This window comes from Tigriopus californicus, chromosome 7, assembly GCF_007210705.1.
Source record: "Tigriopus californicus strain San Diego chromosome 7, Tcal_SD_v2.1, whole genome shotgun sequence".
NCBI lineage: Eukaryota > Metazoa > Arthropoda > Copepoda > Harpacticoida > Harpacticidae > Tigriopus > Tigriopus californicus.
In genome coordinates this window covers 12,010,772-12,025,314 of record NC_081446.1, presented here as the reverse complement: position 1 = coordinate 12,025,314, position 14,543 = coordinate 12,010,772, and the positions used below count along the sequence as shown (strand labels likewise).

The 14,543-nt window shown below is 40.7% G+C and overlaps 3 protein-coding genes across 3 annotated transcripts; 2 read left to right on the top strand and 1 right to left on the bottom strand.

The window, feature by feature from the left end:
* The first annotated feature begins 896 nt into the window (after nucleotides 1-896).
* On the top strand, nucleotides 897-8,121 carry LOC131883561 (ammonium transporter Rh type B-A-like). Its single transcript, XM_059231063.1, has 7 exons — nucleotides 897-1,235; nucleotides 5,760-6,048; nucleotides 6,419-6,881; nucleotides 6,947-7,084; nucleotides 7,151-7,284; nucleotides 7,353-7,498; nucleotides 7,603-8,121. Exons 1-7 carry the CDS (start codon nucleotides 1,070-1,072, stop codon nucleotides 7,887-7,889), a joined length of 1,623 nt encoding a protein of 540 aa, XP_059087046.1. The 5' UTR covers nucleotides 897-1,069; the 3' UTR covers nucleotides 7,890-8,121.
* Nucleotides 8,122-10,854: 2,733 nt separating this feature from the next.
* On the top strand, nucleotides 10,855-11,985 carry LOC131883041 (keratin, type I cytoskeletal 9-like). The gene has a single exon (XM_059230372.1). It carries the CDS (start codon nucleotides 10,984-10,986, stop codon nucleotides 11,848-11,850), a length of 867 nt encoding a protein of 288 aa, XP_059086355.1. The 5' UTR covers nucleotides 10,855-10,983; the 3' UTR covers nucleotides 11,851-11,985.
* Nucleotides 11,820-14,178, bottom strand: LOC131883040 (protein Malvolio-like). The gene is made up of 3 exons (XM_059230371.1): nucleotides 12,951-14,178; nucleotides 12,537-12,887; nucleotides 11,820-12,471 (listed from the first exon to the last, which is right to left on the bottom strand). The coding sequence occupies exons 1-3, from the start codon at nucleotides 13,943-13,945 to the stop codon at nucleotides 12,156-12,158; spliced, it is 1,662 nt and encodes a 553-aa protein (XP_059086354.1). The 5' UTR covers nucleotides 13,946-14,178; the 3' UTR covers nucleotides 11,820-12,155.
* Nucleotides 14,179-14,543: the final 365 nt, after the last annotated feature.

Here is a 14,543-nt window from a genome sequence, read left to right as displayed (position 1 = left end):
AAACTAAGATTCTAGCTCCTGTTTTGGACGACAACTATAGAACTGCAATAGACGAGCTCGTTTCCAACTTCAGGCTTATCAGGCAACCTTAACTACATACCGGTACAAAAATGATGAGTGACTGTGGACATAAACTAGACATTACACTTTTAATCAATGTGCAACTCAGACGCTTTAACAATCAATGTGGAACAATTGACCGGAGCGGCCTAATATTTGCAAGAGGCTAGCCTACAAAAGTAAAGAACGTCTACTCTGATTTGAAGAATGGTAACCATTTTTGTTGAAGGGTAGGAGGGGTATGGTTGGAGATCGTTTCGATTAACAAATACTTTCCAGAGAGCTTCCACCTCAAAATTGCAAGTATTCGCAGAAAAGCTTAAAGTTGCAGATTTTTTCCCAAAATTTTTCCCAAAATTTGCATCTTTATGCACAACATTTCCTCGTAAAATGACAAGGAGAGTTTTGGGATTGAAACTCCAAGATTTATCAAAGTCCTGGTTGTGAGTCTTCAAGTTAGTCCCAAAGAGCCCTGCCTCCCTTTTCACTTTTCGTATAAATGATTGCCATTCACGCCTCAAACTACCAAACACATCAAACCATCAGTCGACATCAATCTTAATGTAAGATTAATACTAGGATTATCAGTATAATAAAATCTCCGACTCATTTCACTCCAGAGTATTTTTCTACGTAGGATAGTGGTCGTTGATACATACGCGTCTTTCTGACACCCGAACCTGTATCCTGAAGTACTTTTCAATGCATTGCTTGTCGCCTGTCGGTCGTCCAAATGGATGGCAAGATCTTCAGTGGTTTACATGTTATACGTATGGTAGAAGGTGAGCATGTTAGAGCCATGAGATCATCATAGTACGTCCCTTTCCCAAGTGGAAAGAAAAGCTCATTAAAAACATACGATTTACTATGTGTAAACTGGAACATCGACAGATCTCTGGCCAGTTGTTGGCAAGACTTGACCCAAGTCACATCTGACTATTGAGTTCTAATTTCTAAGAGGCGATATAGTGTGTGAATAGATACAGACTTGGGTTCGTCTCGGTTCAAAATGGGACATCATTATTGGCGTCGTGCGGGTCACATCCCCGTGATGATTGTCCTGCAAATCATCTTCATCATCTTATTCGCCATTTTCGTCATTTATAATCCGAACAACGCCCAATATGGCGAGCACACCACGTCAGCGGGAAAAGAAATTATGAAGGATTATCCGTGTAAGTTTTACCGTGAAAAGACGTACGACAAAATTGAAGATGTCCGTTATAAGGGCCCTTATTTGTAACGTCACACGGCCCAAAGAAAACGCGAAGAGGCACGGTAGATTGCTATATAAAACTGCTCTTGCCTTGAACGAACAATTTCTTTTCCGGACATTATGAAACCCGAGGCACTAATTGAAAATAAGATTTGATAGAATTAGCCAAAAACAACACAAACGCATTGTAATTCAATAAAAAGGAATTAGCCCAATCGGCCATTTATTTGGTAGAGGCTGAACGACAAAGCGCCCTCTAAAGTGCAGAACGTAAAACATATTTTGTGCAGCGTAAGGGGGCTTTTAACATGGGTAATTTTTTCTCGCTGCTTTATATCTGTTCTGCCCTCAAAACAAATATTATCCTCATTCGCTTTGGCACGAACGTTTATTCAAGTTTTAAAAAAAAACTTTTTGTACCCTTTTCTATTTCATTTTGGTAAATCGTTTATCATTTCCGTCAAAGAATCTTTCAATTTGTTTTACACCTCTATATTTGATATTAAAGATATTTTAAGAGTTAGACAACAATTGAAGTTAGCACAATGGGGCAATATTTGAGTGTTCATTAAACGGACTAAAAGAGATATTGATTTATCCTCGCACTTTGAGACTTAAGATGAAATTATCTAAGAAAAAAAGGATATTTATTTGCAAGTTTCCGAGTCTGCATACACTAATTCTAGGCTTCTAAAATATGCCTCCATTTCGCTTTATTTGACCCTCTCAGACGGTCACCAAACTTTTTGAATTGGAAAAATAAAATTGCGCTAAGACTTTTTGAGGGAAATACACTCGTTGCTGTATCAATCACAAAAGCTTATTCAGCTTTCGGCTTTTTCCATTTATAGGCAGTTTTGAAATACATTCCATCAAGAAGTTTTGCAATAACCTTGTTGTTCAAGAGGCTCTTAAAAGAGTTGGAGACATAAACAAAAGCGTATGTATCAATTGTGACCTGGAATCGATCCATCTCCTCATCTGAGTGTAGAACTTGTTCCCTCGTTTCAAAAACTAGTTCAAGATCCCACTCGTGGATAAGAACCCGCTTCTCGACGCCATCCCTATTAATAAGAGCACCTGAGCCATCTTTTAAGGTGGGGTAATCGAAGCTCCGGGCATTCATGAGGTCATTAATAACTCTGAATTTGTGGTGATGAGTATGTTGATACTTTTCATCATCATGGTTGAATGAGAGTTCTTGATGGCGATGTAACTTGCTCAAGAAGTTACCTCATATGGGTAGTAAGTAGTCTAATCAGCCTCGTTAGAGATTGATTGGTTGCCTGGAAACTACGTGACTTGTCATACAATAAGAAGGATTAGAGACGAAGAGCCTGAACTCTCTTGGTAATCTCTCTGGACATATGACCGTCGATACTTGCTTTTCAAAGCATCTCCCTGGCTCTCTAAGGGCTCAATGTATTATTTTGAGAAAGCGAGTAGTTGTTTTGGAGCAATTTTGATAAGATTGTAGCTTTTCCGAGGACAACGTAACCCATGGACATATGATTGAGCCATACACAGTCGAGAACTGAGACTTGCTCCTTCCATTTCCGTTGAGTGTTTCCAACATCTTGAGCCCCATCATAACAACATAAACGTTCAGAGGTTAGATTTTTTTTAACGCCCGTACCTCCGAGTTAAGGCTTAGACGTTACCCAGAATGAGCATCTGCTCATCACTTAGGCAAATCCATTATCGCACCGGTTAACATCCAAGCCCTTAAATCCGAGAAAATAGCTTCAAGAAACAGGCCTCTGATGTTGCAAGCTTAAAACACTGACTTGAGCATGACCCAGGTGCTTTTGTCAGTTAAACTGATGGGATGAAATAAATAATCACGGGAGGTTGCGACGAGGGCTCCCAATTTACATTTTCAGTGGCATGTGGCATCACTAACGAAATATAAAACTCATTAGTTGGTAACAAAATGTGACCCTGATTTTTCTTAGATCAAACTAGGATTGCCTTATTGGTCAAACCTAACATTTTATCTTACGTTGGAAACGGCTGGTGCTTTGAATTTCCTAGCTTTCTAGCAATCCTTATTTTGAAAATTTATTTGATCCCATTACTTGTGAGTACCCTTTGATGGAACTGTTTTGGGTGGGTCGAGAAATGTGTCGTTTGACCCACCCAAAGTTTTACCAAGTGTTAGACTATGGAGGTCGCAATTTAACTGGAGGTCTATCCATTTGTCGTCATATACCCCGGTAGGCTTTGTTACCTTGGCTCAGTTTTCACGCTCCATACTTTTTAAGAGGCTACTGCTGATCATTTCCAACCATTAAGCTCCTCTTTTATGGTTTTGAATTATAGATGATTGAGATTGGAATTGAAGGATCATGCAATAGTTAGCTCTTTTTCACTCTGTAGTTCTTAAAACACCTCTGACTCACTTTCAAGGAGTGCTTGGATGTTTCTAGCAACCCCTGACATCAAAAATAATTTGGAACGTTACACAAATTAATCTCAATCGCAATTTCCATTTGCGCAAGTCCATGCTGTTTCACCCGTTTCGCTCAAAAAAAACTTGGGCAGCTAAAAACTTGAAGCGTAAAAAAATCCGGGTCGACAAGAATTCCTCTAGATACAGCCCAAAACTTCCAATGTTCCTCCCCTTAATTTTGAATGTCTATGGTGAATAAATCTGTGTGGCTTGGATAGCATGACTAAAATTTCTTCAATTTCTGGTTGGGAGGTTGAGTTCAGCAGAAAATAACAAAAGCGATTAAACTTCTTATGAATGATTTGAGTTTATGCAAGATTGTAAAATAAGAGCAATGTGTACAGACTTCTTTAGTGTGTAGTTTAAATATCTTGTCATTTTGGGGCATTTTTAAACATTCAGTAGTTTTGACCAAATTTCTGAAAAAAATAACAGTTTCAGTGTGTCATAGAATTGGAAATTTTTCTGTCAAACTTTTGTACCAAAGAACATTATTAATGCATCTTGGTATACACTTATATGTTGCACTTTTATGTTGTACTTCGACAAGTCATTTGTTACGTTCGTTTTTGCCTAGGAAATTCAGTCCTGCCTCCAGTGGAGCGTTTATTTTGTTGCAATCCTGAACTTAACTTGTTAATTAACAAGACCGTTCACGTAGTTCAACTTAGCATTGCATTTATCCAGATCTTGGCTACGTTTTTTAGCAAGATAAAGCAATTGAAAGTGCAAAATGTGAAAAGTTCTATTTTTCTAACTAGTCTTTGAAAAAGTATCAAAGAATGTTAATAGTTCATGGCGTCTGAAATTTGGACTTTGGTAGGAGGATGCATTTTAAGAAGTTGCAGTATTGGCTTCAGTAAAGTTTGCCACACCCAAATTAACCTTTTGTGACACAAGTAAACCAAAATAAAAGGGCAAAGAAGATAATCCATTTAGTACTGCCTCTTTTCAACACAACTGGCCGTTTAACTTCAGTAAGTCATTGATAGTTGATAAATTCATCAGATAAAGTATTGTAAACTTGATTATTTAGTAACACATTTTTGGCTCAATTGAAAATTAATCATAAAATCTCAATTGTGTACAGAGTCTCAAATTTCACACTTACTATTGATTTGAAAACCAATAACAATTAATAACTTCTGTGAAACAAATATTTTCATTTTCTTAATTATTGGCGCCGTGTTCTTTAATTTTCTGCCTTTTTTAGAGAAAATATCATTTCTATATTTCACTAGAAGTAGTTGAATATTTTCAGTGTCTCTAGTGATGAGAATTCTGATTCAGCAATTAATAGTAATGCCACCACACAAATAACTGAATTGATTTTTTTCTAAGGAATCTAGCCCAACTTCTTAACCCATACTCTTTATAATCAAACATGATGCATGAGTTGTTCAAACAATAAGCAACATTTGTTGCATTGTTGTTTCACCCTATTACTCTACGTAATGAGCCAGAAGAGAGTGTTCACATGGCAAAGGGTTGCATATGGGTTTTCTATTTAGAATTTTGAAGTACTACCGAGTATCAACGATTTCGATTTACACCATATCAGAGATGCCAGGATTACCGGGACTGCGTATTGTTTGGGCCCAACCTTTCTGCTCCCATCAGTTGCACGTATTGTCCAAGCAAAATTGAGCAATAAATCGGATCTGTGCAGGAGGAAAGTTGGAGAGTAATTAGGGTTGGTTCAAAAGGTCCCGTGTGTTTCGGCAGGACATCTTTGGTTTATACTCACATAAAATGTTTTAGTAATGAAATTAATCGATGAAAGAAAATCAAAAAGCCGTTTGGGATATGATTGAGAGCTGTTCAAAGAGGATTTCATTCAATATTTATTGTTAAGTGTCAGACAAATTATATCAAAATATTATTTATCAATCATATCAGGAACACCTTTTTATTCACTTTGCAAACAAGAAAAATCGGTCCATTGGGAATATAAATGATTAATCATCCAGAATAGTGGATATTCAAAGGATTGAACCCATTTCAGCACCAATATTTTTTTCTTCATTTCAGTGTTCCAGGATGTCCATGTGATGATCTTCGTGGGATTTGGCTTCCTCATGACGTTCTTGAAAAAGTACGGCTTGAGTGCCGTGTCATTGAACATGATGTGCGCCGTGATCTCACTTCAATGGGCCACTTTGGTCATTGGATTCTTTCATATGCACTATGATGCTGATGTCTTGATTGAAGATGGTGAGGAGATCCAATTGGTGGATGGCATTAATACCACGGTCACCAAGTATAGGCATGAGTACATCGAATACCCTCATGGCTATATCTACTTGGATCTAAAGGAAAGGTATGATGTCGCTTTAAAGACCTCGATTCTCATGATTAATGATAGAAGTGATAATTTATTTGACAACTCATATTGTAGATTTACTGCAGATCTAAATCTCCCATCAAAGAAGCTTGAAGTAACCACCTTTGCAAACACTAAAACAGGATTCAGGAGATTACTTTTCGCAGCAACTTATTTTTTGAAAATTGATCATAGAAGAATTCAGGTTCCACGGCTGCAAAATAACAGATATACCTTAAAAAGTTGCCTCTGCCAACCAATGAAAAACATGAATACAACGAGCCAAAGATCAACCTTCTGTATGGGTTCAACTCAACTGGTAACTACTATATCAATACTCCAAAACCGTCATGTTTCTATCTTTTAGTATGTTGTTCAGTGATTTTGCCGCAGCAGCGGTTTTAATCTCCTTTGGTGCCGTGATTGGAACCACCTCCCCGCTGCAACTCATCGTCATGACCCTCATCGAAATCGTTTTATTCGTCGTCAACGAGGTGATTGGCCGTCAGTACTTGGGCGCCATTGACGCTGGAGATTCCATCTTCGTTCACACCTTTGGGGCATATTTTGGTTTGGCTGTCTCCAGGATGTTGTACTCCAAGCATGCGGTCCAAAACAATAAGCAGGGCTCGGCTTACACCTCCGATCTATTCTCTATGGTGGGTACCATCTTTTTGTGGATGTTCTGGCCGAGCTTCAACGGAGCTGCTGCCCTCTATGGCGAAGCCCAACATCGAGCCATCTTGAATACGTACTTCTCGCTTTGTGCCTCAGTCACGTCGGCCTTTGCCTTCTCGGCCTTGCTTAATGAGCACAACAAGTTCGTTATGGTAAGAGAGGAGTCTATTTGGTTTCTTATGATGCGATTTGAAAGCGTGCATTGTGTTGAATCTAGGAACACATTCAAAACGCTACCTTGGCTGGTGGAGTGGCTATTGGTGCTGTGGCCGATTTGTTTATCCAGCCCTATGGAGCCTTGGTGGTTGGATCTGTTGCTGGATTTGTTTCCGTCCTTGGATTTGAATATCTGACGGTAACTAGCTTGCTTAAAAAACGACAATATATACAATAGGTGACAACATTTTCATCACATGAATAGCCTTTTCTGGAGCGTAAGTTCAAGATCCATGACACGTGTGGCGTACACAACTTGCACGGAATGCCCGGAATCATTGGAACCCTTTTAAGTATCTTGTTAGCTGGTATTGCCACCACCGATGTCTATGGACGAGGGTAAGATTGGAGTTTGTGCCATATTCGCCAAATGAATTCGACATATTGCACAGTTTTACTCTTCATAGATTGACTGAAGTCTACCCAGCTTTGGCTGTTCAAGAGGATCATGGACATGTTACCGTACCCATTAACCAGACTATGCAAGCTCTCAATCAATTGTGGGCGGGCCTAATCACCATAGCTTTCGCCATAACTGGAGGCATAGTCACAGGTCAGTAAATTAGTCGAAAAGTAGTTCATAGGAACCACCTAAATCCTGAATCGTCACTCTCTCTAAAAATAGAGCACATGCGAGTAACTAGATAATGTTTTTAGGTTTCATCTTGAACCTAATCGGTCGTTGGCAAGCTATGGATGATATGAACCGTCCGGGATCCACGGTCGTCAAATTGGCCTTGAACGTAGGCAACGCCTTCACTCAACAATTGGGAATCCGCGAGGCCTTGCCTCGAGACGCTTACTTTGATGACAACCTGTTCTTCGAGGTTCACAACGACGAAAAGACCTTGATCGTGACCCAACATGATGGCCACCGGGCTGAGTACAATCATGGCCATCAGGGTGCACGCATGCATTCGATTGATATGGGTGGTTCTCGATAGATCCTTACTGAGTTACATATTACTTCAAAGTGGCATTCTTTGAAGAGAAAGCCTCGAAGAAACGTGGTGGATGAAGCTGTCTGCAACGAATGAGTGGAATGAAATGGTCTCAAAACTGAAACGAAGTGCAGCTTTCTAAGGGAAATATGTGGAACAATATAAAATATCTCGCTTAGCTCTATGTAGATGTGTTTGGTTTGTCAATGTCGAATTATATTGGTGTTAAGTGATATCAATGTCTATGTTTTTCAAAAGGGTCGCACCGGAAAAAGCGAATGAATTACTCAAAATATGTTAGCTAGTACACATTTATAGTCAAAGGGTGGGTGGGTGCAGTGAGAGAAACGTACTATGTTTTATTCCGGGCAATATGTTTGAGGAAATACTACCTTATGACATTTTCATAAGAAAAGTACGTATTTTACCCTTTAGATGTAATATTTGAGGTATGTGTTTGGCGATAATCACATTTGTCGGTTATTCGTGAGCCGGGTAAGATTCGTGAAAGGTCATGAGTCAAAATACTCAGCTTCCAATCTAAATCTCCATTTTCCACCAGCATAACACCTCTTTTCAAAAAAGTTGTTGGCAAACTCATCTTCCTCTGCCTACCATGAAAATAAAGATCTCGTATTCAAAATTATCCCCTAACTTGTGACAAATCACCATGTTCATTGTTCAGAAGCATTGCCATGGGTGATAAACCATATTAAATGGGAGCATGAAAATATGGAGGCTATTGAAAGCCAATTCTCTTCTTTCTCGGGCTCCTTCATTGTTTTATTTGCTTCCCTCTAATATTCGTAGGGAATACGTGGACCTTCCGGTTGCATGTTTCAAGTCGGACTTGGACAAATTTTTAAATAGCATTCCAGATCAACCCTACATTCAAGGACTAGCTCGGTCTAGCTCACATTCCCTGTAGCGTTTAGATAAGCCCGTGAAAAAACAAACCAAAAAAAATGCAATTGCTTGGAGAACCCCTTCATCTCGTGCATGGACGACGGTACCCTGGACTAGTGGTTTATGCCCGGACGTATTTGATGCAACCAAACATAACCGAACGGGATGACGGAATATTTAGAAACCATTGAACTCAACCACCCAAACAGAAATTAAATAAATCCTAGTCGCTCTATCCAAGCCAGGAAGATTCACTCGCTATAGATATTCAAAATTTATGGGGAGAAATATTGGAAGTTTTGGGCTGTTTCTAAAGGAATTCTTGTCAACCCGATTATTTTTACGCTTGACGATTTCGAGTGTCCAAGTTTAATTTGATCTAAACGGGAGAAACAACCTGGACGAATCAAGAAATTTGACTTGCACGAATGAAAATTACGAGAAAGATTAATCCGTGTGACGTTCTGAAATATTTGTTGTTTTAACAACTACAGAGCCAAACAGAGCCAATTGTTCAGCAATCCTTGAATTCCATTGTCAATCATCTTGAATTATAAACACTTAAATACGTAAAAACTGGACGATAATGGCTGGAAATGATCATCAGTAACCTCTTAAAAAAGATGTAGAGTGAAAACCGATCCAAGGTAAGGCCTACATCATCGTTTTAGCCCTGTTTCTCAATGAGATCAAAGCCTATCGGTGTATATGACGACAATTGGAAAGACATTCAGTTATATTGTGACCTCCATGCCTCAAGCAAAAGCGAACTCATCAAAAATATCTTGTCTAAACTGACTTTCTTCATTCCTCATTTTAAAGCTCGGAAAAATAAATTGTTTTGCCGTCGAGGAACAAACTTAGAAATTGAAATGTGAGTTGTTGTCAGCACACAATTTAACCTGAAAAGTTGCCGCTCTAAAGCAAACTAATTCTGGCAACCATTTGGAATTTACCCTCAACGGGAAACACGTTATTTTTCCGACCTTTGCAGCCATTTCCATAAATTTCAGGCAAAGAAAGCAACGCCATTGAATAAATAGCTATTTGCGACGCTCTGTTCACTAGAGCCTGGAGAGAAAGGCTCGACTTACCGCTGGATGAATTTTGCCATAACTTTTATCTAATTCGCGTAAAACCTTCCTTGAGAATTTGGTATCACAAAAAAGCTGGCTTGACATGAAGCATTTCGGATTAGGATTTAAAAAAAAATCAACTGGTTTACTACCTTAAATACAAATTTGATTTTTCACCCCCTCTTGCTTACAGAAAAGCTTTGGCAAACCTTCACTCTTCTCTGCCAAGTAGATCGGATGAAGAGACCAACTCAGCATATCAACTTTCTTTGTGTCATTTTCTAAGATTCATGAAAAGAAGGTAACTGCCATTTAATAGATATATGTTTGCTATCGTAGAGACCTCTCGAAACTAACTCAGTGGTGTAACATTGGATTCTTCTTTGTGAATGTCGTCTGTCTTTCCAAAAAAAGGGTACTAACCTAGTGGCAGTAAGCTCCGTTTCAGGCTTAAAGAGGACTTGTCAAAGTTATTTGCTGGATAGATCATCAAAACTAGATACTGCCCAAGGTGTCATATCAAACTGTCATTGATCTACAAAAACTAAAAGTATTCAATATTCCCGCTTCACCCTCATGTCTGGATGTTTTGTTTCGAAAAGGATTAAAACTCTGTTTTTAGAATGGTTTCCAAGCCAAAACTTTTCCTAGAAAACCTCGTAATGTGCAGTAGTGCCGTGACATGAACGGGCTGACCACCTGGACTCCAACTCTGAAGGGTTGTCAATATAGAGAGAGCAGGCCCTCATTTTCGTCTCGAAATTCCTGTTAACAACTGTGATGTTATAAAGCGACGCAACTAGCATTTCAGTCACTCAAGACGTTCAAAGTGATTCACGAGAACCTGGAGTGCTCAGGCAAATATAAATATTGACTCCTGGGCAAGCGGTTGTGACAACCTACGAGAACGGAAAACACTAGAATCTAGGTTCGAAGAATCGACTCCAAATATAACAGACCACAAGAATTACTCGGGAATAGTCCAACTTCCTATGAGTTATCGTCAAACGTTTTCTTATGAGGTGTATCTCCTTAACCGGATTGAAAGTTTCGAATAAAAGCTCACAGGTCTCAACAGACACCTCAGTTTCAAAAGAGAATTCAAAGCAATAATCATGAAAAGCTTTCTTATGTTAACACTCGTGGCCAGTCTGGCATTGGCTGAAAAGGCTCCAGGATCCACCATTGAGTTCCCTGGGGAGGTTGGAGGAAGTGGATCTTACTCTGGATCCGAACAAGTCGGCGGCAGTGGCTCCCATGGCGGCAACGGAGTTGGTGGCAGTGGCTCTCATGGCGGCAACGGAGTTGGTGGCAGTGGCTCTCATGGCGGAAATGGAGTTGGTGGAAGTGGATCTACCTCTGGAGTGACTGGTGGCAGTGGATCTTACAACAGTAATGGCGTTGGCGGGAGTGGATCCACCAGCGGTAATGGAGTCGGAGGTAGTGGATCTTCAAGTGGAAAACCTGTGGGAGGCAGCGGGTCTACCAGCGGTCGAAACCGGAGAGAGATTCAATACCCGGGCAGCACCAGTGGGGGGCACTTCTCATCCGGAACCCGACATGGAAAGCCTCAGTACAGGAGCTACCCAGGAACAGGGGGAGGATCTGGTTATTACCCTGGTTCCAATGGAGGCTCCTCTGGATATTACCCAGGTCAAAATGGAGGAAATTATCCTGGATCTAGCAATTTAGGAGGATCAGGCTCGTACTCGGGCAATAATGGCTACCCAAGTCACAACAATGTTGGAGGGTCCGGATCTTACTCTGGAAACAATGGTTATCCCAGCTATAATGGTGTTGGTGGATCTGGTTCTTACTCGGGCAACAATGGTTATCCTAGCTATAACGGCGTTGGTGGCTCAGGCTCTTACTCTGGTTCTAACAATGGTTATGGAGGATCTTCATCTTATCCCGGCTCAGTTGGAGGGTCAGGATCGTACTCTTCATCCAACGGAGGATCTGGGTCTTACTCCGGCCGTTAAGCGGGCTTACCAAAGAAATGATGGCACAATGTTTTATAAACCATTAAAAAATGATGATCACTAGTAGTTAGGATAAATCTGTCATTTTTAATGACTAAATTTATCACTTTTATTGAATAAATATGGTTAGATAGATGTTTCTTGACTAGCAAATTCAAAATTTGATATGCATGTACGTATAAGCAAGTATTGGCTTCTGACAACAAGTTTCAAGAGAAATATGTTCTGGGACATTTCGTCCCGAGATTCAGGTATTTTCTCCTCTTTGTTAGCAAATTGGCCTTTTGCTCCAAAATCGAAGTGGATCACTCCAACATTGGGGGTTTTTCTTTTTGCTGGGCCTCAGCAATCGGCTCGAACCAGTAATATTTCCGTACCCAGTCAAATCTCAACAATTGTTCAATTCCCATATGAACCAACAATGCAATCGTGAGGTAGGCGATGAATAAGAAATAAAGGACTGCAAAAATTCCGACCAGGGTATAGACCCACCAGGTAGCTGGCAATGTGGTGGTCACAAAGTCAACCACGAAGAATATGTTAATGGCGATGATAATGATGGCTAGGAGTGTGACGAATATTTTCATCACAAGTCCATTGGCAAAATCACCCATTACCAATCTGTTAAAGAGCAATTTCTTTCAGAGGCTTGAACCGGATAAGCGTTTGAAAAAGTTGCCACTGACCTTGATGATGTGAAAGTTAGGGTAGGAATGACTGCAAATGGTAATTGGATGCTCATGAGTGCATTTAAGACATCATTCAGCCCAGTCAGGTTGTTGATATCCAAGAAATAGGCCACACTGAAGGTCGGAATGATGGCAATGGTTCGGGTGAGCAAGACTCGTTGCCAACGTTTCCATTTGAGGTTTAAGAAACCTTCCATAGCAAATTGGCCCGAATACGTGCCTGTCATGGTTGAAGACTGGCCAGATGCCAAAATGCCAACGGCCCAAATGTAAGTACAAGCCACGCCAAACGTGCAACCCAGGAAAACGCCACCCTTGTAAAGATCAGCATCAATGAAGTCGTTGGCTCTAAAGGATCAGAGTAAATCAATGATAGAGGCAAACAACACATGTTAGGCTTCAGTTCCTTACTGCTCTGGGCCAACGTCAAACACATCCAAGAAAATGGAGTCTTGAGCGGCGCAGCTGTTGTAGGCCGTGGCGTACGTGGTTTCAAACAGACCATTGGCAAACACGCTCACCACGAACAAGTTCAGAATGAAGCTGATGAACAAGGCCACGCAGCCTTCGATCACGTAGTACTTGTTGGCCTGAGTGACGGCTCGTTTGTCCTCACGATTGACCTTGCGAGTTTTGACCAAAGCTGAATGGAGGTACAAATTGTGCGGCATAATGATGGCCCCCACTGCGGCTACGGCTTGAGATAGGACCTCATTGCTATAATCATGGGACCAAGGAACAAAGAGACCCTCCATTACGCCTACTTGGTCGGGGATATCGACGAAGTAGTTGTAGCCAAAGCTAATAGCCATGACACCAATCAGAAAGGCAAAGAAGAATTCCAATTTCCTAAGGCCGTATTTGTCAAGGAATAAGAAGGTGAAGGTGTCCACGATTGTGATCAGGGTGCCGCCCCAAAGAGGAATGTACTTTTGAGACAAGAGATAAATGGCGATGGCAGTTCCTATGACCTCTTGCATGTCTGATCCGATGATGGCAATCTCTACCATGATCCACAGAATCACTCGAGGAACACCTGGATACTGCTCATAACAGACTTGAGCCAAGTGCTTACCCGTGACCACGCCCAAACGAGCCGAGAGTCTCTGCATCACCATACCCAAGATCGTGGCCCACATGAGAACCCAGAGAAGCCGATACTGTCCCTTGGCCCCAGATTGAAGGTCCGACTCAATATTGCCCGGATCCAAGTAAGCGATGGACATGAGCCATCCGGGACCGGTGAACAACCAAAGAGTCCGGAAACTGAAGATGGAATCGTCCAAGATGGCTTCCTCCGGAATGTCGATCTTCTCATCTTCCAAGTATGTGTCATCATTGATGACAGCAGTTCGGTGAGATTTCTTAATGGAAGCTGGAGTGTCTGGTGTCGGTTCTGGGGCCATGATGAGGGACGGGTAAGGCCTTGGGCTCTAAGGGACCACTTTGGGACACTGACCTTTACACAAGGATTTGTCTCGTCTTTTATTTGGTGATTGAGTTATCTATGACATGATAGTAGTTTAGATATGCCTAAGGCAGCCAAGCAATGTCAGAGATAGGCTTTGAAATTTGATCGGCCATCGTTACAGGGCAATCAATCAATCGTTGAATTTCGTCATAGAGCTCATCCTTGCCTTATCTATCCAAGGAGAAAAGGTCCTCAATGAACTTCAAAAATCCCCAAGTTGACTTTTTTCAGCTAAGGGAACCTCAATACATTGGTAGAAAAAGAGCTTGAAACTTATACCTATTTCGAATATATACTTTTTCGCCACTGCATGCTTTCAGTTTAGCTAAGTCTAAATATTTCAAGTTATGCTCTTGTCCATCGATTTTGCTGTCCTTGCTATCAAAGTGCAAAGGCATTCTTAAGCGTGAATATAGGTAGTATGTTTAGAGAATTATGCAAATCAAGTCGAATTAAGCGAACTAAGTAAATAAGTGTCAGTCAGCATTTCTTACGTTCCTACAATCTGCCTTTGACGTTTAAACAATGTTTTT